We start from the raw sequence: 21,968 nt of genomic DNA on the forward strand, positions 1-21,968 counted from the left end.
ATAGATTAAGCCATAGTCTAGACTATAGACTACACTGCAGACTAGACTTCAGACATGACTATAGACAAGACTTTAGACTAGACTATAGACAAGATTAGACTAAAGACTACACTAGAGACTTGACTACAGACTATACACGACTACACCAGACTCTAGTCTACACTATGGACTATACTATATACTAAAGTAGAGACAAGACTATATTAGACTATACTATAGATTATAATATATACTAAGCCATAGCCTAGACTAGGATACAGACTAAGCCATAGACTAGAATACACTACAGACTAGACTATAAATTAGACTAGATTAGTTAATTTGAAAAGAGGATGTTTGTTACATCAAATCCGAAGAAATACACATAGTCCTACATTGAACACTATCTACTACCCAATGGATAAACGCTAGTAATCTAATAAGGAATCAAATAATAACATTTTTAAATCTAATTGGAGATTTTTTTGGATAAAAAATAATTATTTGCATGAAGATGAAGACTGAACAGAAAAAAAAAACATCTGGCAACACTTACTGTGGTTCATGTCAACAAAAAAATTTTCTTCTCACACTCTTTTTGTCTCTCACACTCTCACGCCTGCTGGCTCGCTCTCACACACACGCAAACCCTACTATACCGTGTTTGACAGCTGTTAAAAAAAATAAACCGATTTTTCGTATCTATTGAGTGGCAAAGTGAAGAAGAAAAAAAAATTCAATCAGAAATCAAAAGAAAATTTTCATTACATTAATTATGAAAATTTATTAATTATAAGAAAATTGTTAAAAGAAAAGTGAATTTTATAGTGAAAGATTTGACGAGTAGCAACGAAACAATGTCGGCCATAGTTATAAAAACGGAAAAGGATGAAGAATGTGAAGATGTGAAACCAGTAATAAAAGAAGGCGGTGGTATAGTACAACAGGGAAGTGGTGGTAGTAGTGTTGCAGCAGGAGGCAACAATGCAAGAACTAGTGGTGTGGCAGCTGGGGGACCAAAAGAAATTGTTGAAAAAACCCAGGCGGCTTTGAAGGTGGCCAACGAAGCCAAGCAATTAAATATAAGATTAAAGGAGCCCCAAAAACTTTTACAACAACAGCCGACCACAAATCCCTTGGGTAAAAGAAGCAGCAGTATAGCAGCAGAGCAATTGCATACAGATAACAGCAATGAAACCACAAATGTACCCTACAAAGTGGGCAATAAACGTTTTCGGGTACAAACACCCGTGCGTTATGCTAAAAAAGTAAATACTCCTCCACCACCACCACCTGCCGCCACACAATTGCAACCACCACCCCCAGCAGCAAGCGCTATGACTCCCGCAAAATGCGGTGAAATATTTGTAACAAACAATGCCCGCAAATGGACTTTTGTTTGCACCTTCTGCCAAAAGTCTACCCGTGATATAGGAGAATTTGTATGTCACATTAAATATAAACACATGCCAACCGATTATCAGGAAGATGAAGACTTTGAGGAAGATGTTAATGATCTATTTGTCACTGGCCAGGAAGATAACTACAATAATCATGAACAAGATGTAAGAAATTATTTAAGCAAATCTAATACTTTGGAGGAATCCTCCTCACCAATTGAAATTCCTTATCAAACTATTGAAACTAAACAAGATTTAGCCACAAATAGCTGTCCATTACCCACCATTATACAGGTGTCCTCTATGGTAGCAGCTAAAACTTCTTATCCTTTAAATAACAACACCTCTAATAAAGAGGTTAGTTTGTTAATTTCAAAAAAAAAAAAGAAAATCATTTCTTTTCCATGTCCTAAATGTTTTTTAACTATTTTTCTTTAAAAAAATATATACCTAATGACTCATTTCGTTTTAGATTTTTCTTTTTTTTTCTTAAAAAACCAGCATGTCTATCGATTTTTCTTTTTATACATGTGTGTTTTTTACGAAAACTTTTTCTACAGTTGTGCCTGTTTGTTAGTTTGTATGTTTTTAAAAAAAAACCCACAGTTTTTCTTTTAGTTTTTATGAATTCTAGTTGTTTTTTTGTTAAAAACTGCTTGTGACGTTGCTCCTTGTTATCGTTGTTGGTGTTTTTTTCTATAATTTATGTAGCAAACAATTTTAAGGGTTGAAATTTTTATTGTAAAATTTTTTGGAAAAAAAAACGATAAATTTTTATACGTTTATGGTTTATGATTTAAATGGTATTATGAAGTTAACCCTTAAAAGTTTAATGATTTTAAAAAATAAGAGATTTTTATAAAAAAAATATATTTGTAAAAAGTACCTCTGTGAAAAGTACTTTATGTAAAAAGTACTTTTTGTGAAAAGTACTTTATGTAAAAAGTACTTTTTCTGAAAAGTTCTTTTTATTAAAATCACTTTTTGTAGCACAATAGTGAAATTAATATTGTAAAAAGAATTTTTTGTTGAAAGTACTTTTTATGAACAGTACTTTTTGTAAAAAGTTAGTTTTTGAAAAGTACTTTTTAAGGAAAGTTCGTCCCAATTTAGACATCAATCGTAGCTCAATTTCGACTTCAATTGTGACTTAATTTAGACTAAAATCTGAGTTCAATTTGTACATTATTCGTACAAAATTTATAAGTATCAATGGAGTACAATTTTGGATACGATCATGCTTCCATTTTTACTTTCAATTGGGGCTCAATTGAGGCATAAATTGTGTTTCAATTGTGATTTCCTTAAGAATTAATTGGACAATGATTTTAACTTCAACCGGACCACAAATTGTGTTTCGATTTATACTCAAATCTTAGTTCAATTTATACATTATAATACAAACAGAATTTTAGTATTAATCGTGTACAATTTTCCCACGATATTGGTTTAATTTTGAGCATCAATTGAGGCTCAATATAGGCGAAAGTCATGTTTAAATTTTGATGGCTATTGTGACTTCATTTAGGTATAGTAATCAGAACAGAATTTTCGACGAAATTTTGATACGATTTTGGTTTATGTATTTACCTATTATGAACTTAATTAATTGTAGAAACTAAAACATCAATCTGGAGGTAATTAGGTAGCAAGTGTGACACAATAATATCCTATCCATGCTGAATTTAGGCATGAATCTTGAACTAATCGGCACACAATTTAAACACCAATCGTAAGTCAATTCAGATACCGATCATGGTTTAATTTCGATAATTATCAGGCCTTTATTGCACTCCATTTGGGGTTCACTTTAGGAAGAAATTGTGGCTCATTTGTGGTCTAATTTATTGACAAATCTTAGTTCAATTTAAGCTCTGATCGGATCTCTATCGCGGTTCAATTTATATACAAATCTTTCTTTAAATTAAGAACAAATTAGGGGCACAATTTAGCCATTAATTGCAGCTCAATTGAATGTTCAATCTTCACTCAATGCAATAAGACATTGTTGATCTTGGTTCAATTTAAGCTTCTCTTGGCTTTCTATATGTTTGCATCATTTGAACAACAATCGTAAGTCAATTTAGACATAGATCACGATTCAATTCCGACTATGATCGCTCTTCAATTAAACTTTATTTAAAAGCGAATATTTCGTTGATCAAAGAACCTATTTGGACTCCAATAAGGCATAAATTGTGGTTCAGTGTAGACCAATCTAGATACCAATGTTGGTTCAATTTAGACTTGATTAAAAAACCAGTTTTAGCTCTTATCTGCTTTATATATATTATTATATTCAGTCCAATTTGAATATCAATCGTTGCTAACTATAAGCAACAATCAAGACACCAATAGTTGTCTTCTTTCTTCAATAATTAGTTTCCATTTAGACTAAAACTATTCATTAATTTAAACATAATTTCTATGTCTTCTAATTTAGCTATAAAGAGGACAATTGTCAACCTTAATTACCGGCAATTTTGATAAAAATTTACTTTCGTTCAAAGAACAATTTAGACATTATTTAAGACATTTATTGGCCTTATAATTAAGAAGTTAGGACAGCAATCTTGCTTATATTTAGACGCCCATGAAAGTCCTTTTTATTTCCCAATTTAGACACCAATTTAGTTTCATTTAAATAGTAATTATGATATAATATGGACGTCCAAAAGTGGTGAAATTTGTGGCCCTTTTGCAGATCTATTAATTTATCTTTTAAAACAATATTCTAGATAATTTTTTCTTTATAAAAAGTAACTTTTTAAAGAAAAAGTATTTTCTTGAAATAGCTAATTTTTAAATGTTTCTTTTTTAAAAACAATATATTAAAACACCAACAATAAACACTTTCTTTTAATAAAGTTAAACCCTTTTTATTTCACCTTTTTTTGCACAAAATAGTACTTCGATTGTACCAACTATTTGGATGTTAATGTACACACCGAGGCGGATGAACTGCCGCCACAAAATAATGGTGTCAAAGCTAAATTGCAAGCAAAACTCACACGACAATCTACAGCAACAACTGCAGCAGCAACAAAAGACCAACACAAAAGGCAAATGGAAAAAAGTAAATATATTGTGGATCTATTAGATGATGACGAAGACCAGGAACAAGGTCGTGACACTAACGAAAAGGATGTGCAGCAGAAAAACGAAATGTTTGACTATGAAATGGAAGAAGATGAAGACGGTGTAGAGATTGTGGACGATGACAATGATGACATGGAACCTATGGAAGAAGATAATTTATTATTCTTAAGATCTAGCTCTATAGAAGATGCTAACGTTGAGACAGGCGTTAAGGGTAGCAGTAAAAAATATCGTTCCCACGTAAGGGGCAAGGCCTATTGTAATCTATGCGATAAAACTTTCCAATACTATTCGCTATATCGCAATCATATGATCAAACATTCCAATATAACACCGTACAAATGTCAGTATTGCAGTAAAGCCTTTAAATCCAAACAGGCCATACGTTATCACATGAATACGCATACAAAAGAAGTACAATACACTTGTCCACTCTGTCCCATGACCTATGGTACAGAAAATCAATTCATAACTCATGTGCTAAATCATGAAAGTGATACTTGTTTTCCCTGTATGGTGTGTGCGAAAATTCTTAAAAGTGATCAGGAGCGTGATGAACATTTATCAACGCACAGCGAGGAAAGACCCTTCCCGTGTGGTTATTGCAATAAACGTTTTAGACAAAAGCATCATCTATCGAATCATTTGAAATTACACTGTCAATATCGTTGTGATTTCTGTAAAGAGGAATTCTCCTCGACCCAGACACAACGACGTCCTTATGCCTGTGCCTCGTGTGAAGAATATCCCGAGATAAGAATACAGGTAGAGAAACAACGTTCGAAAAATTTAAGTAATGAGGTCAATCCTTTAGAATTATCCTATGATAATATGCCTGCCAATGAAGCGGAGGCCACCGAATGTGTTGATTTGGCCACGGACGATGAGGATGAAGAAAGCGAGAACAGCACTAGTTTGTTGGGTGGAGCTAATGGCCAGAAACGTATTTCTTGTCAATATTGTCCACGTTCTTATAAACAAACCAGTGCTCTTAACTATCATATAAGACAAAAACATCCACAGATTTGGGCAGAAATGAAAGTAAATTAGATGTTTGAAAAGTGGTGCATGTAAATGAGAATTTATAAGTGATTTTTTTTTTTTCTCTGGGTGGGAGTAGTCAGTTTACTACTTTTGCTAAGTTGCCAGATATAGCAATTGTTTAGTATTCTCAAGGTTTAGGTTAAAAGTTTTAACTTGATAGAGTGATAAAAGTACTTTTGTATTAAAAGTACTTTTGTACTAGAGGTATCTTACGATAAACAAGACTATATACTAATCTGGTCTATAGTCTAGTCTATAGTCCAGTCAATAGTCTAGTCTACAGGCTAGTCTATAGTGTAGTCCATAGTCTTGTATATCAATTAATCACTTATAAATTCCTGTTTTAAATAATTGCATAATTTTTTTGAAAAGAAACATTAATATAAAATTTCCATTATAAACAATATAAGTTAATTTAAGAGAAGTTAAAAAATAATAGAAAAACAAACTTCCTTTTAGTATAAAAAAAAAGTAATATTAAAAATTAAAAACATTAAGCATCAAACACATTTACATTATTATGAACTCTTTACTATTAATTAACTTTATAACACAACATTCCATTCAACACACACACACACACTTTTCTAGTCTTCATTATAATTTTCATTTTTCTTTTTAAACATATTTAACTATTATAGTTTTGTTTTATAACATCCAACAGTATTCCTCAATTTGTTTTCATTTTATTTATTATTTTGTTTTTATTTTATTTTTATTTTTGTATTTTATTTTTTTTTAAAGAACTGAAAATTATTGCGAAAAAACTCCTTAGATTTCATTAAAAGTAATTTTAAGCTTAAATTTATTTTTATTTTTTAATTACATAACATTTATGATTATACAAATCTATGTTTAGTTAGTTGTAAATAATATTTAAAATATAATTCTATTAAAATAGAAATAAAAGAAGGAAAAAAAAAAAGAAATGAGAAACAACAAATTTGTAACCAGAGATTAGAAAAATACGGCAACAAAAAACAACAAAATTTTCAATAAAAATGATATAAATATAGCAAAAAGGATTTGTTTAATATAAGTATAAAAAGCTTTAAAAGCTGTATATCTTTAATAACATGAGAAGCTTTAAAAACTGTAAAAATGACTGGTTTTTCTAATGTTATATTAAGAGCTTTGAAACTTTTTTATCTACCACTACTTAAACAGCTTTTAATGCTGTTTCATTTGAAAGTTTTAATGTGTTTTAAAACCCAGCTCTTCTAAGACAACAGAAGAAACGCTTGAAAAGCTTTAAATTCCGCTCATCGTAGACAAGTTAAAAAGCTTTTTAATCTATCATTAAAAATCATATTAAAAGCTAAAAAACAGCTATGTCTACTTAAAAAGCTTTATCTAAGACTATATAAGAAGCTTCAATTAAAGCTTATTTAAGATTATATAAAGAGCTTTAAATTCCCTTCAGTTTGGACTATTTAAAAGTCCAAAGTAAAGACACGGGAAGAGCTTAAATGCCGCTTAGCTTAGACTATTTTAAAGGCTTATTTAAAGTTTTGCAAGGAGTACCTTTTAAAAAAATTATTTTACTTTTATAAAAGAGCTTTTCTTTTGTGGAAAAATCTCTTATTTTATAAAAAAAAAACTTTTTAAAATATTCACAACTTTTTTGAATTTATTACTTTATTTTTTTTTATTAATTTAACTTAAAAAGACTAAACTTTTTGTTTAAAGCATTTCCTCACTTGTCTGCAAAACCATCAAGGAAATCTTTACCAAAATTTTGAAATTCTCATTTTTGTGGCGCAAACAAAAGTATTGGCCAAAAAAAATTGTCAATTAATTAATGATTCTCCTTGCTCTGGGAACTTCAATTATAATGACGCCTTTGATACTTATTTAAAGCTTCCATGACCATATCATCCGGTGACTTAGTTTCAAAACGAAATGGAGCAATATAATGTTTAACTGGCTGCTGGCGATATTCCTGACTTAAACACTGTAAGGGGGCAGGAGGCGAGTACTTATCATCAGCTAAACATAAGAATCGACCAATGACAGAGGGTTCTACGAGAGAGTGTTTTAGCAGCAATTGTGAAATGTCGGTAATGCAATATTCATTGGACAGGGGTAAGAGCAGGTCATGTTTTCTAGAATTATCCAAACGATCACAGTCTATAAAGGGTATAACAAAATCTAAATCTTCAGCATTCGATTTTGTAGAGGATTTATGAAAATCTCTGGTGGGGGGAGTGCCTTGGTGTGACTGCTTTTTAGAGGACAAAGCTGTGGTTAGATCAATGTTAGAGTTGTGGGGTAGAGACGACGTTAGCTGGGATCCCTCTGTTTTTGGCAAGTCTTGGACTTGCAATTTGTTGATGGCACTAGTTAAACTGCTGATTTTGTTATCTTTGGGAGTATTAACTGCAGTGGCTTGTGTTAATAGCGGCAGTTCAAACTTCAAGCCAGACTTATCACTATTATTATTGAATTGCAGTTGTGGCAAAACAAATCCTGTTGATTCCTTATCTTTAACATTGTTTGTATGTTTTTCTTGTAATTGTTTTAATAAAAATTGATTGAGTTGGCTATTGGGAGGAGTATTGCTACAGCTGCCGTTAGTATTTGTATTTTCCGTACTAGCGTTAGATGGTATCTTTAGTAAAGGAATATTAAATTTGGGCGGACTAAAGGCGGCAGCCTCTTGAGCCGTTTGGGCTGCAAATTTGTTTTTAATGGCATTTAACAATAATTGATTATTTTCTTGATTTGTGTTTACTATCGCTGTTGTTGTGTTTACTAAATTAAGATCCATGGAATTCCCCTTTGTTGTTATTGTGGTTTCAAAATTGTTGGAAATGTTTATATTGCACAATCTTTATTATTTTTTTAAGCCAGCGTTTTGTATTTTTTTTATAATTGGCAGTTTTATTTCAAACTTTAATTTACTTTCGTTTTATTTAATTATTTAAGTATAATTTTAAAATTAAATAAATAAAAATTTCTCTTTATAACAAAAGAAAACTTAATAGTGACGCATTAAATAAAAGAAAACAGTCAACACAAAGAATTTTTAACAGATGATATTATGTTTGGTTTTTATACAAAGCAAAATGTCAAACTTTATATATAAAAAAACTTTAACATAAACAAAGCTGTCAATCTGCATGTATAATAAATTCTTAAATGTCAGCCTAAATACACTTTGATTGTCAACTTAGCTATTGTGTTGTTGTTTGCTAATTTTTTGCCAGCCATTCACCGTGGTGTAATAACAAATATTTTTTTTAAGTACAGAGTTGTGTTAATTGTTAAATGACGGCGGCGAAAAGTAAAAATAACGGTTCTAAATAACAACAGAATAAATTATAGAAATATCCTCTTTTTAAACATTTTTTCACAAATTTTTTATTTTTTTACATTTTTATTAATAGAAAAAAAAAAAAAAACTAAAGTCACAAAACACAATCTTTATAAATTTTTAGACGACTTATTCGCACATACATTTTTTAATAAATATTTAATAGATTTTAAGCACATTACTCTATACTCAAGCCTTTTCCAAACGACAAATAGGACCCTCTTCCACCATTTTCAAATCCACCTTAGGGCCCACCAAATCTCTGATATTATTAATGCCATACTTAATCATAGTGGGTCGTTCCAAAGACAAACCCCAGGCAATGACATTGACATTCTCCGGCAAACCCATGGGCAGCAACATTTCCGGACGGAAAACTCCCGAATTGCCGACCTCAATCCACTTGTTGAGACCTGGATGGAAACAGAAAATTTCCATACTGGGTTCAGTGTAGGGATTATAGGCGGGCTTAAATTCTAATTGAGTAATGCCCAATTTGCGGAAGAATTCATAGAGGGTACCAATCAAATCACCCAATGTTAGACCCACATCGGCTATAACACCCTCCACCTGATGGAACTCGGCCAAATGAGTGGCATCCAATGTTTCATTACGGAACACTTTGTCGATACTGAAATATTTGGCGGGCTTAAAGCCTTCTGGTTGATTGGCCAGCTTATATAACATGCGGGCACTCACTGCTGTAGTATGGGTACGCAAAAGATTCTTTTGAGCCTCCTCTAATTTCCAGTCATAACCATAACCTTGAGAACCATAACCACCCTTGGAATGTACTTCTTTTACACGCTGCAAATAGTCTTGGGGAAATTTATAACTTTTGGCGGGATGATTGATAAAGAAAGTGTCGTGGGCATCACGAGCAGGATGCTGTTGAGGCTGGAATAGAGCATCAAAGTTCCAGAAGGAGGATTCCACATAGTTGTTAGTAGGCATTTCCGAAAAACCCATTTCCAAGAAAATTTGTCTGAATTCAGTGCGTACTTTAAGCAAAGGATGCAAATGACCACGAGCAGGAGGAGCACCTAGAGCATCAAAATTGTAGGCTTTAAATTTCAAGTCTTTCCACAGGCCGGAGGCCAACATATCAACTGTCAAATCTGTTTCCAATTTAGTGAGAGTGGTAGCGAATTCTGGTCCCTTGGATAAAATGAAACTTTTGGTGGTGATCTCCTGCAAAAGTTTACGTTTCTTGTATTCCGTTACCAAGTTGGCGGCCAAATCGGTTTTACCATTTACAATGGCCACCAGATTTTGTTGTACCGTATCTTCTATTTTATCCACCTTGCGTTTAACTAAAGGAGGATTTACCGATTTATCTACCATAATCCAACCCTGAGACATGGCCTTACTGAAACCCACCTTGGCATTGGGACCACTTTTCATTAGTTCCGCTTGCGATATGCCCTCGGCTGGTACAGCATTATAGAGGACAGCCTCATGACTGCCATTGGCCACTACCAATTGTCCCTCTTCGGTTATTTCTAATGTTTTGCGTGACGTTGTCTCCGCATTGACCAACTCACCATGCGCTTGTATTGATTTTAAGGCACCCACGATTTTTTGATGATCCACACCAAATACCTCCACCAAGTCGAGGGTATCGACTTTATCGACATTTTCCAAATGTTGTAGAATTCTTTCGGTCAAATCGGGATGCATTTTAGCAGCGAATTTTATTCACAATTTCCGTAGTCGAGAACACCGAATCGTGTTTCTGTTTTTTTGCCACAACATGCAATAAGAGCCCTGCGCCGACAAATATTAATGGCGGCGGCAGTCACTAAAATGTTGGTGGCGACTTAAAATAGATTATAAGCCGTCTAAGTTTTCAGTTATTTTTAAATTTTCAACAATTCAAAATATGCGTTCGAGAGCTAGATGTGGAACTAATTAAATTTTACCTGGAATATTATTATTATTAGTCTACAAAAACTTAGCTGCAACAAAGCAACAGTATTACATTCGACACCATTACAACTGGAAATGAACCAAAATTCAACGAAGTCACAGAGTCTAAATCCGATTGTAGCAAATTATTTCTCTTCTGCAGGGCGATTTAATACAATTAACCTTAGAATCCAATACGCACATAATAGGATACATCCCACCAACAAGGGTGGCTTTAATGACACACCAACAATTCGATTTCAGATTTACATATTTAATGAAAACTAAGATGTAAAATTGTGATAATCATAAGGAACCAACCAATTGAGGGGTAGACTCTATATAAGACATTCTCTACAGTGCGATCAATTTGTATAAAAGGCGGCTTACAATTGTTTCTTGTAAATATTCGGCCACCAGTGTTTGGAGACAAAAAGAACATGACTGAAAAGCACACCACACGATCTCAATTCATATTTCGGGTGTAGTAGGAAAATCCGGTAGATTTCAATGAACACTTTGAGCAAAGTTTTAGATTGGCCAAATTTCAATGAGCGGCTTATTTAATAAGAGAATATAATTTTATATTGTAAAATTATGTGGTGAAATTTTCAAGCCGTCTTAAGTTGAAAAATTTTCGACAGCGACGGCTTTGAAATTTTGTTCGGCGGCTAGGCTTACTCAGCCTATCGGAATTGTTTTATACAATTTTTTGACGTTTTTGAAATTGTATGAGAAAAAGTGATGCCAAGTTTTAGTTATAAAAACACTGAGAAAAAAGATTGAGGTTAGACAATTTAAAGCGAATTTTCTGTAGAAAACCGTTTGCAAGTTAATAGTATATATATAAAACTGTTTCCAAGAATAAATTTTCTATATAAATGATTTCAAGCTAAAAATTTATATACAACTGTTCCCATTACATTTTATATTTTACAGAAAACTATTCCCAGGTGAAAAGTTTCTATATAAAATCGTTCCCAAGAGAAGAGTCTCTATAGAAAACAGTTCCTATTAAAATATTTTCTATAGAAAAGTTTCCAAGAATAGTTTTCTAAAAAATTATCAAATACAACATTTAAATTTAATACAAATATTAAGATTAAAGGTTTTGTTTCCCAAAAACAGCTTAAACTGTTTTATTAGTAAGTTTTTATTAAAAAAGAAAGGAAATTATATTTTTACTTATAAACACATTTTAAATATGTCTTAATCCTTATGCGAATGTGTTGAAATGGAGAAATCTAAACGTTTGAAAATAATCGTTAAAATAAATATGATAAAAACAAACGAAATAATTAATAAGGGTTCTTGCAACAGCAAGATTTTCGAAAAATTATAACGCAATTCAAAGTTGGAAATATGATTTTCCACCAAATTCTTTTTGGTAAAGGTTATGGTAGGACGTCCAAAAGTATCCAAATAAGTGTAGGTTAAACCATCATCTTTTCTTTGCACTGAATAGGGTGTCTTCAATTTGATATTTGTACATCCCTCTGGTAAAATGATGTTCACAACAGCCTCATCAATAAACATATCATCGTAAATATGATCAATAAGACGCATTTTGAGGACATAATCACCACCATTATTGAATAAATACTCAAAGGAGGGTATGTTATAGCCGAGGGTGTATTGAGTTTTCCAGCCACCGAACAGGGGGAAACGTGGTCTCAATTCAACATCCACATATTCACGCAATACATTCATATTGGAGGTGGAAATGTTGCCATTGCTATCGCGATAGTATACACCAAAGGCGGAGGCGGGTAACATGGTTTTATAGGATTTAATGGCAGCCTGACCAGAGCGTCCATCTTTTTGGAATTCATAGCGCGAGAAAGAGCCCTTCAATTGAGCACCTGAGTGGGTTAATTGTATATTCTCTTCGACGGCAATATTACCCCAGTGTGAGATTTGTATGGTGCGCTCCAAACGATTGACGGTCATAAAGGGATTTTGATTTTCGTAGTGAATGTAGAGATTTTCCTTGGTAAGAGCTGGAAGGATACAGAGTTTAAAATGAAAAAGACACTAAGTCATAAATATGTAAAAAAAACCTGTTCGCTTGTACAATTTGCATCGAAAAATTGTTTGAGGGAAACTGTTCCCATCGTAAAATTTTCAATAGAAAACTTCTCCCAAGAGTAAATTTCGTATAGAAAACTGTTTCCAAGGTAACATTTTCTATAGAAAACTGTTTCCAAGACAACATTTTCTATAGAAAACCGTTCCCAAGGCATTTTCTACAGAAAACTGTTCCTAAGAGAAAATAAATGTCTATATACAAAACTGTTCCCAATAAAGCATTTTCCCAAAAGACTTTTCTATAAAGTAATCTATAGACTATTACATACGCGAAAACAAAAATATCTTTACTAAACTTAGGACAGAAAATTCTATCTCTCTGAGTGGCATTAGTTTTCCCAAGAGTCATTGTTAGTAAATAATCTCTTGAATTCAATATTTCAGTGCTTATTTAAACCCTCAAAATATCACTAAATTGTTAACATTGCTAAAAAACACCAAAAACATGTACACCCACTTTAATCCCAGCAGCCAACAAATTAAATTTACAAGTTTCCACTCACCTGCTACATTTTCATAAGGTCCATATTTTATTTTACTACCAGCTAAATTATAAGGTTTTGTTTGATTGTAGGCAATAACATTGGAGGAACTTAAAACCACTTGAGTCTTCTGTTCAACGGTCTTGTAGGGTGTGTAGAAGTACAGGAAACCATTATATTTAACCAATTGTTTTTCGGATTGTTTGATTTCCACAGGGTATGGTTTAATCACTTGACTATAGACCAATTCCACAAAGAACTCTTGATTGCTGGCGGCCGTGGGCAATTCAACATCGATATATGTTTGTTGATCCTTTTCAACTCTACGTACGGTTAATTCCTTTTTCCGGCCATCTTTGACAGAAATATAGGACAAGGAGTCGGCAAATTCTTCAGGAATGACTAATGAGTACTTGTTAAATTGTTTGCCGGCATCATCGGTGACGCTTATTTTCAGCGATTCTTTAGCCAACTGGGTAGAGAGATCTAAAATACGATCAACATTTTTGTTGATTAGCTCAGGAGTAGCCCAGTTTAGGTTGAGGATCAAGAGGAGCAGACAAAAATTGCTGGTTAAATGCTTAATAAATATTTGCCGCACCATTTTGTTTGATATACTAGACACGTAAGAAAAATTTTCTTCTCACACCAGAGCCCTGCGCCGACAAATATTAACGGCGGGGGGCGACTGACACTAAATATATCGGCGGCGGCTTAAAATCGACTGTAAGCCGGCTAAGTTTTCAACTACGTTTAGTTTTTAAATTTTCAACGATTTTAAATAAAAACGGAATCCGAGAGATCAGAAAGTGGGATTTTGGAAGCACATATATTGAAAAATATTCCAAAAGTTTCACTTTTTTATACAAACCTTGATGACCTTGCCAAATTTCATAGAGATCGGGACTCATTTGAGTCCCATACAAAGTCCCCTTCAGAAGATTAATTGAATGTCCAAAATTAACTTATAAACACAAATATCGCGATGAAATTCAGCACAATAAAATATTATGTACATATAAATATATTCACAAATTTGTATCATTCTTGGTCCATATTTACCCCTAGCCCCCATATAAAGCCTCTTTCAGAAAATTAGTTTTTCATCCATAAATTGCTTAAATGTATCGGAACAAGGTAATAGAAGATAACCCCGTGTCTATATTAGACAAATATTTATTATGCTAAACGTCAAATTGTTATCATAATAAAAAATTAGCAGGTACAGACGGCATTTATTAGCGTTATAACGCCGTTATGCCAGTGTTGTCTAAACAATTGTTTAGACAACGTTGTCTTGATAACAAACGTCATTTTATTGTAAAATTTGTTTAGAATTTTGTTTTTGTGCAATCAAAATTGATTTTTAACATTAGTTTTAGTGAAATTAGTGTTTATTTACAAAATTTGCATTTAATTTTAATTGTTTTTATAAAATATAGCATTATTTCAATAAAATTATCTGTGAGTTGTCGTGATAATATCAGCGTTTTATTACCCCTATGTATTAACATAAACAAAAAACTGACAATTTTTCTGCCGACGTTTTGTCAAGTGCCGTGATAAATATTTGTCTAATATAGACATGGGGTTAATGCTTTATTATGAAAAATAACATTTAATATTCATAACTGGTGTAGGGTACCATATGGTCGGTCACGCCCGACTATACTTTCTTACTTGTTTAACGTTTAACATTTTTTATGTGCTGCCAATGTTTGTCACTTGAGCTACGCATATATCTGGCAACTTCACAAAGATGAAGTGTTACCATTTTTTAGCACAAAAAAAGTACTGCAAGGTTGTGGCAATAATGAAAGTCAATCTTCACTGTCAACTTTTTTTCTATAAACTATGACAGCTGTAGTATATTAAAATCTATATTGAAAAAACACCTCACCGAAAACTACCACACTCTTGTTTAAAATCGTTTAATACTGTTTATTTTTTTAGCACAGTTTAGTTGTTTTTTTAGTTTATTTTTTTATTATTATTATTTCAACACAACAATAATACTTTCGCTTTGAATTAATTAACATTTTTAGTAATTAGCAAAAGAAAAAGGAAATATAGCCCGTGTAAACCAAAGAATAAGAAAAAAAGCCATGCCAATAAATTTTCAACTATTGCCAGGAGATAAGTATGATGGACGTTGTGCAGAAATCTATATAACGGAAAAACAATTCCTAATCTATCACTGTTCGGTGTGTGAGGAAATCTATACAACATTCAATCAACTTTTAAGCCACATTACAAAAGAGCATTATGAAAATACTCAAGAATTTAAGACAAACGAAAAGAAGACAAGTGTTGCAACAGAAGGCAATGAAGAAAACCAGTTACCTGTAAAAGAGGGCAACAATTTGATGTCTAAGACAATGGTATTAGAAACAGAACCTGCTAAAACTTTAAATGAAACGGAAGAAATTATTCAAACACAGGAGTTAGAGGAAAAAGAGGTAATTTCTTTAAATTTTCTTAAGTTTTATGAATAAATTTAGTTTTGTAATATTATCCTTAGCAATTGGCTGCCCCTTTAAACTTTAGTGTAACTTCGCCACAACGCAAGAAACCCCGCTTTGTAACGGGCATGTTGAAAAACTCTACCGTAGCTAGAACTAAACTAAATTCCTTGACACGTTATCAGTTTAATCCCTTGGAGGAACGTAAATATGTTTGTGGCATTTGTGGTTTTGCTTTTAAGGAGAAATACAATTTGCGTGGCCATCTGCTCAGACACTCCAATCAAAAGAATTTCCCCTGCTCCCTTTGTCCCAAAAAGTTTTACACCAAAGTTGAATTGCGTTTACATGAATATCGCCACAAGGGAGAACGTCCCTATTTGTGTAATGATTGTGGCATGGGCTTTGTTAGCAATGGCTCGCTGACACAACACATTAAAAAACATCATAGTAGTCTACCACATGCCTTTAAATGCGAGCACTGTGATAAAACCTTTCCGAACTTCTATCAATTGCGCGAACATCAATTAGTTCATTCGGAGGAACGTAACTTCAAATGCTGTGAATGTACGTTAAACTTTAAATGCCAAAAGAATCTAAACAGTCATATGAAATTACATGAAAATAAGCGTAAATATCGTTGTGACAACTGTGTTATGGGTTTTGCATCTGAAGCGGCTTTAAACATGCATCAACGCAAGATTCACCAATTTAAAGATGAAGATGAAACTACAATTGAGGTGGTTATAGAAAGACATGAGCTAGAGGATAAAACAGAAAATACTGATGATAGCCTTGCAGAATTTATAATTGAAGAGGGAGTATTGGCTGTGGAACAAAACTTTGATGAATATGAACTGGTACAAACACTTACAGATTTGGAGTGTAATAAAAATGCTTAAGTTATTAATTAAATGAAAAAAAGCAATTGTGATGAATTTGTTGAACAAAATAAATGAATTTTTATAAATAAAATATAATTTTTATTAAAATTATAGTTTTTTTCTAAAAGAAAACTTGTTTCTTTATATAAAACTGTTTTAAAGAAAGAAAAAACAATCCCTTTTTTCTCTCTTTCTTATCACTTAAGTTGTTTATAAACAAATTATAGTTTTTTTCCTAAAAATTTTTTTTTTATAAAACTGTTTAAAAAAACAAAATCTCTTTTCTCATTTTCTTATCACTTAAGTTGTTTACAAATAAAACAACGGTTAATTTTTAACGTTCTTCCCAAAAAGTGCTACCAAGTTTTCAAAAAACAATGAAAAGGCATTACTTTTTCGCAATAGGTAGACAAAAATTTGTTTTTTTTTTAGTATACTACAACTTGATGTGACTTCCTCCAGTGTTTTTTCTTGGAAAATATTGATTATTGTAAAGAAAATTTTTCAACAATAAACTGTAAAATCTTAAAAACTATTTAAAGCAAAGGAAAAATATGACTGACATACAATTAAATACAAACGCCAGCGATAAAATGGCTTCTTTGATGAAGGAAGCGGAAAATTTAAAGCTGAAACTGGAAGAAGAACGCCAAAAGTTGAATGATGTTAGTCTTTCGTCTATAGCAGAACGGTTGGAGCCCATTTCCTATGTTAATATAAAACCACGTAAGGTGCTCAAGGGTCATCAGGCGAAAGTTTTGTGCACCGATTGGAGTCCAGACAAACGTCACATAATCTCTTCTTCACAAGATGGCAGATTAATTATATGGGATGCTTTTACCACCAATAAAGAGCATGCTGTTACCATGCCAACTACCTGGATAATGGCCTGTGCTTATGCCCCCTCGGGTAATTATGTGGCTTGCGGTGGTTTGGACAACAAGGTAACAGTTTATCCCATTACCAGTGATGAGGAGATGGCTGCCAAGAAACGTACGGTGGGTACCCACACCTCCTATATGTCCTGTTGCATTTATCCGAATTCGGATCAGCAGATCTTAACGGGTAGTGGTGATTCAACTTGTGCTTTGTGGGATGTGGAATCTGGCCAGCTATTGCAAAGTTTCCATGGTCATTCGGGTGATGTAATGGCCATTGATTTGGCTCCTAACGAGACAGGAAATACTTTCGTATCGGGCAGTTGTGATCGTATGGCTTTCATATGGGATATGCGTTCGGGTCAAGTGGTCCAATCGTTTGAAGGCCATCAATCGGATGTGAACAGTGTTAAATTTCATCCTAGTGGTGATGCCATTGCTACCGGTTCCGATGACAGCAGTTGTCGTTTATTTGATATGCGTGCCGATCGTGAAGTGGCTGTTTTCTCTAAGGAAAGCATCATTTTTGGGGTAAATTCTGTGGATTTCTCGGTTAGTGGCCGTTTATTGTTTGCTGGCTATAATGATTACACTGTCAACTTATGGGATACTCTAAAATCAGAACGTATTTGTTTGTTATACGGTCATGAGAATAAGGTATCTTGTGTGCAGGTGTCACCAGATGGCACAGCTTTATCCACCGGCAGTTGGGATTATACTATACGTGTTTGGGCTTAAGGAGGGATTTAAACTTAATATCATTTTTCGTTAAAATGAGAAGAAAATACATGTTCGTTTGCAGTTGGGAACAGATTTGGTAACAGTTTTCTTGAGAAAATGTTTTTTTGGAACATTTAAAAAAAATCCACAAAGCAGTTCAAGAAAAATGTTTTTCTTGCAAAGCTTTTCCTTTAGAAAATATTGCACTGGGAATAGTTTAAAACATTTTCTTGGGGATTATTTATTAAAAAGCGTTCTCTGGGAACAGTTTTCTAACTCATTTTAATTGAAAATAGTTTTAGCCAAATATAATATGCTCTTACTTGTACTCTGATATATTTTAAAGCATAAATTCTGTAGTTTGTTGTAAAATGTTAACTTAATTATTTAATAAATGTAATTTAAACAAGCCATTCGAGTTTAAAATGTTATTTTCATTTTAATATTACTGTTATCAAGTGTTAGATGTTGTTTGCTGCACATCCAACAGACCGCTATCCTGTTTATGTTTACGCATATGGGCCGACAGTCCAGCCGCCTGAGAGTATGCACTATTGCATATTTTACACACATATTTCTTTATGCCCGAATGCAGATGACGATGATGATAGAGGGATTTACTGCTGGCGAAAGCCTTACCACAAACCGTACACACATGAGAACGTTCTGTAGCATGTACTGCCTGATGATCTTGTAGAAAATGTTTGGAGGCAAAACGACGATCGCATTGACTGCAAGCATAGGGCTTTTCACCGGTATGCGTGCGTATGTGAACGATTAAAAACTCTTTACTACGCTGGCGTGAACCACAAATTTCACAAACAAACGTCGCCAGAGCAAAATGACTACGTTTGTGAGCACTCAGGCGGCGATTGTTGGGAAATGCCTTACCACAATTTTCATAATCACAAATGAAATTTCTCGATTCTATGTGGCTTTCACCATGATAGCGTAATGCTTCATATTTATCAAAGACTTTATTGCAAATCTGGCAAGTGTAACCTATGTGGGAACGCTGGTGTAAGGTTAGATAACGTTTTTCCACAAAGGATTTGCTGCATTTATCACATTGAAAAGTTTTTGGTTCATGTTGTTGTCGTATGTGAAAACGTAAATAGAATTTTGTGGTAAACTTACGTTTGCATTCCGAACATTCGAAACGTTTTTCTTTGGAGGAAGATTTGTCCGTGGCCTTAATACAAAAGAGAAAATTGTCTTGAGTTTTCTAGTGTGTTGTTCAACAAAGTTATATATTTACGCCTGGGAACAGTTTTCTTGAGAAAATCTTCTGCCAACTACAGATTTCTATATAGGTAAATTTTTATCTTAAAAGAGTTTTCCATAAAAAATTAGCTTGGAAACTGTTTTCTTCAGAAAGTATTCTCTGAAAACAGTTTTTCTTCAGAAAGTGTTCTCTTAAAACAGTTTTCTTTAGAAAGTTTTCTCTTGGAGCAGGTTTCCATTGTAAAATATTGTTTGGTTACCATTTTCTATAAAAACATGTCCCTTGGTTACAGTTTTCTATTAACAATTCCACTTACCTTTTTTAAAATTACCAAAGACTTTGACAAATCCTCTGAATCCTCACTTGAGTTCACATGTTCCAATTCATTTTCAGTAACTACTCCTCTGTTCTCCTCTTCACTATCACTGCCTCTGCCACCTTTAGACGGTTGTTTAATATCAATCTCAATTGCTACATTCCCCTTATCGCAGTCATTATTTGTAAATTCTTCTTCATCTGTGTCATTTTCGGTTTTAATATTATTTTTCCATTTACTATTGTAATTATTTGTTATAGTTTTATCATTACAAATTTCTGGCCAATGCGTCAGACGAAAATGTTTAATAAATTCCTCATAATCAAATATTTTAATATCACATAATTTACAGACGATTATAAATGAAGTTTCGGTTTGACAAACAATTTCGCCACAAGTTTTATTTGTGAAATTTGTACAAGTTGTGGATAGTGTACAAGTTTTTAACATTTTTTTTTTTAAAGAAAAATAAACAAACTGACAATTTCGATTGTTTACAATGGGGAATTCAGTCAAGGTGATACCATTTTTTCTTTATATAAGAAATTTGACAGCAGAGTTTTTATTTTGTTTTCTTTAGTTGTTAGTGATGCCAAGTTTCATAATGGAAAAATCAACAAATTTTAAAAATACCGTAATTGTTCAAAAATTCCGTTCTTATGTTTAAAAGTACAATTTAGTTTAATACACTTTGCTAGAAAAATATATCATTTCTAGGGGAATTTGTTGGCATATTGGCCTGTTCCTTATGTTTACGCATATGAGCCGATAATCCTGCACACTGTGCATAGGCGGCACCGCATATCTTACACACGAATTTCTTTACTTCCAAATGTAAGTGTCTATGATGGTATAATGCCTTAGGACGATTAAAGCCTTTACCACATACTTCACATACATGTTTACGTTCCGTTTCATGACACGCCATATGTTCGCCCAACAAAGATTTTGATGTAAAGCGCCGATCACATAAATTGCAAGCAAATGGCTTTTCACCCGTATGTCTACGTATATGATCGTTTAGTTCTTTTGTCGAGCGATAACGACCGCCACACAATTCACACACCAGTGTAGGTTCTCGTATGTGTAAGCGCATATGAGAGCCTAGACGACGTTTGGTGGCAAAGGCTTTATTGCAATCTTTATAAGTGCAAATGAAATTTTTTGTTTCTATATGAGACTCCTTGTGAGTACGCAATGATTCGTATTTCATAAAAGACATATTACAAATCGGACAGCTGTAACCATTATGAGAACGTTGATGAAGGCCAAGTTCATGTTCAGTCACGAAAGTTTTACTGCATTTATCACAATTGTACTGTACAGTTTTATGCTTAAGTTTATGTGCTTCATAGTTGGACTTGTTGCTAAATGTTCGTGTACACATCTCACATTTAAAGGGACGTTCTCTTTTTTTGTTGACTTTCACAGGCTACAATCAAAATTATCACCAAATTTGTTGTAAATAATTGTTTGCAAATCTTCTTACCTTTTTCAAGATAGCTTTGGTTACTGTCATATCATTTGAGTCCTCATTGTATTCCTCTTCCATTTCCGGCTGCCATTCATCATCTTCATTTGTCTCCAAATCCTCTTCTGTTTCATCTAAATGGTCTACATCACATAAAATTTTCGTTTCCTCATATATTTCAGGTTTTATGTCTTTTTCATTTTCGATTTCGTCTGGGACTTCGTTGCCTCCTTCATTCTTTACATTTAGCTGCTGTGTCCAGTGGTTATTGCGAAAATGTTGCAGAAATTCTTCATATTCGAAAATTCTTAAGTCACAAAATTTACATATAATGCTGAAGGCAGTTTCACTTTGACAAACAATTTCGCCACAAGTTTTGTTAGTTAAATTATTATATTGTATAGGTAAAAAACAATTTTTTAACATTTTTCTTAAGGAAAATGTTTATATTTCGCGTTTTGTTTACAATTTGTGAAAATGTTGCCAAGTTTATGTTTGAACAGCTGTTTAAATACCTGTAGTTTAATTGTGGTGCCAAGTTTTCAAAGCAAAACAATAATGAGGCGATTTCTAATAATGGCAAATAAACTGGTCGTTTTTTCATAAAAAATATATCTAGAAATTGGAGGAAATGCTTATGGTCTTTACAGATAGGCTCATGTAATGGACTACAAACATAAGGGAAATATCTCTGTT

General features: G+C 33.0%; 6 protein-coding genes across 6 annotated transcripts; 2 read left to right on the top strand and 4 right to left on the bottom strand.

The window, feature by feature from the left end:
* The first annotated feature begins 641 nt into the window (after positions 1–641).
* On the top strand, positions 642–16,747 carry LOC119610761 (zinc finger protein 62 homolog). The gene is made up of 4 exons (XM_037966106.1): positions 642–1,544; positions 4,287–5,519; positions 15,365–15,775; positions 15,838–16,747. The coding sequence occupies exons 1-4, from the start codon at positions 837–839 to the stop codon at positions 16,678–16,680; spliced, it is 3,195 nt and encodes a 1,064-aa protein (XP_037822034.1). The 5' UTR covers positions 642–836; the 3' UTR covers positions 16,681–16,747.
* Positions 7,143–8,580, bottom strand: LOC119610756. The gene has a single exon (XM_037966101.1). The coding sequence runs from the start codon at positions 8,290–8,292 to the stop codon at positions 7,348–7,350; it is 945 nt and encodes a 314-aa protein (XP_037822029.1). The 5' UTR covers positions 8,293–8,580; the 3' UTR covers positions 7,143–7,347.
* Positions 8,952–10,613, bottom strand: LOC119610747 (phenylalanine--tRNA ligase alpha subunit). The gene has a single exon (XM_037966092.1). The coding sequence runs from the start codon at positions 10,516–10,518 to the stop codon at positions 9,028–9,030; it is 1,491 nt and encodes a 496-aa protein (XP_037822020.1). The 5' UTR covers positions 10,519–10,613; the 3' UTR covers positions 8,952–9,027.
* Positions 11,849–14,002, bottom strand: LOC119610748 (dolichyl-diphosphooligosaccharide--protein glycosyltransferase subunit 1). Its single transcript, XM_037966093.1, has 2 exons — positions 13,338–14,002; positions 11,849–12,746 (listed from the first exon to the last, which is right to left on the bottom strand). Exons 1-2 carry the CDS (start codon positions 13,918–13,920, stop codon positions 11,956–11,958), a joined length of 1,374 nt encoding a protein of 457 aa, XP_037822021.1. The 5' UTR covers positions 13,921–14,002; the 3' UTR covers positions 11,849–11,955.
* A 132-nt stretch (positions 16,748–16,879) lies between the features above and the next one.
* LOC119610755 (guanine nucleotide-binding protein subunit beta-5) lies at positions 16,880–18,669 on the top strand. Its single transcript, XM_037966100.1, has one exon. It carries the CDS (start codon positions 17,217–17,219, stop codon positions 18,276–18,278), a length of 1,062 nt encoding a protein of 353 aa, XP_037822028.1. The 5' UTR covers positions 16,880–17,216; the 3' UTR covers positions 18,279–18,669.
* LOC119610764 (oocyte zinc finger protein XlCOF6-like) lies at positions 18,656–21,777 on the bottom strand. Its single transcript, XM_037966110.1, has 4 exons — positions 21,291–21,777; positions 20,499–21,233; positions 19,802–20,335; positions 18,656–19,452 (listed from the first exon to the last, which is right to left on the bottom strand). Exons 1-4 carry the CDS (start codon positions 21,696–21,698, stop codon positions 18,715–18,717), a joined length of 2,415 nt encoding a protein of 804 aa, XP_037822038.1. The 5' UTR covers positions 21,699–21,777; the 3' UTR covers positions 18,656–18,714.
* Between the last annotated feature and the right edge of the window lie 191 nt (positions 21,778–21,968).

Source organism: Lucilia sericata, unplaced genomic scaffold (assembly GCF_015586225.1).
Source record: "Lucilia sericata isolate MDLA Ls3-8-SP2 unplaced genomic scaffold, ASM1558622v1 Contig001272F_arrow, whole genome shotgun sequence".
Taxonomy (NCBI): domain Eukaryota; kingdom Metazoa; phylum Arthropoda; class Insecta; order Diptera; family Calliphoridae; genus Lucilia; species Lucilia sericata.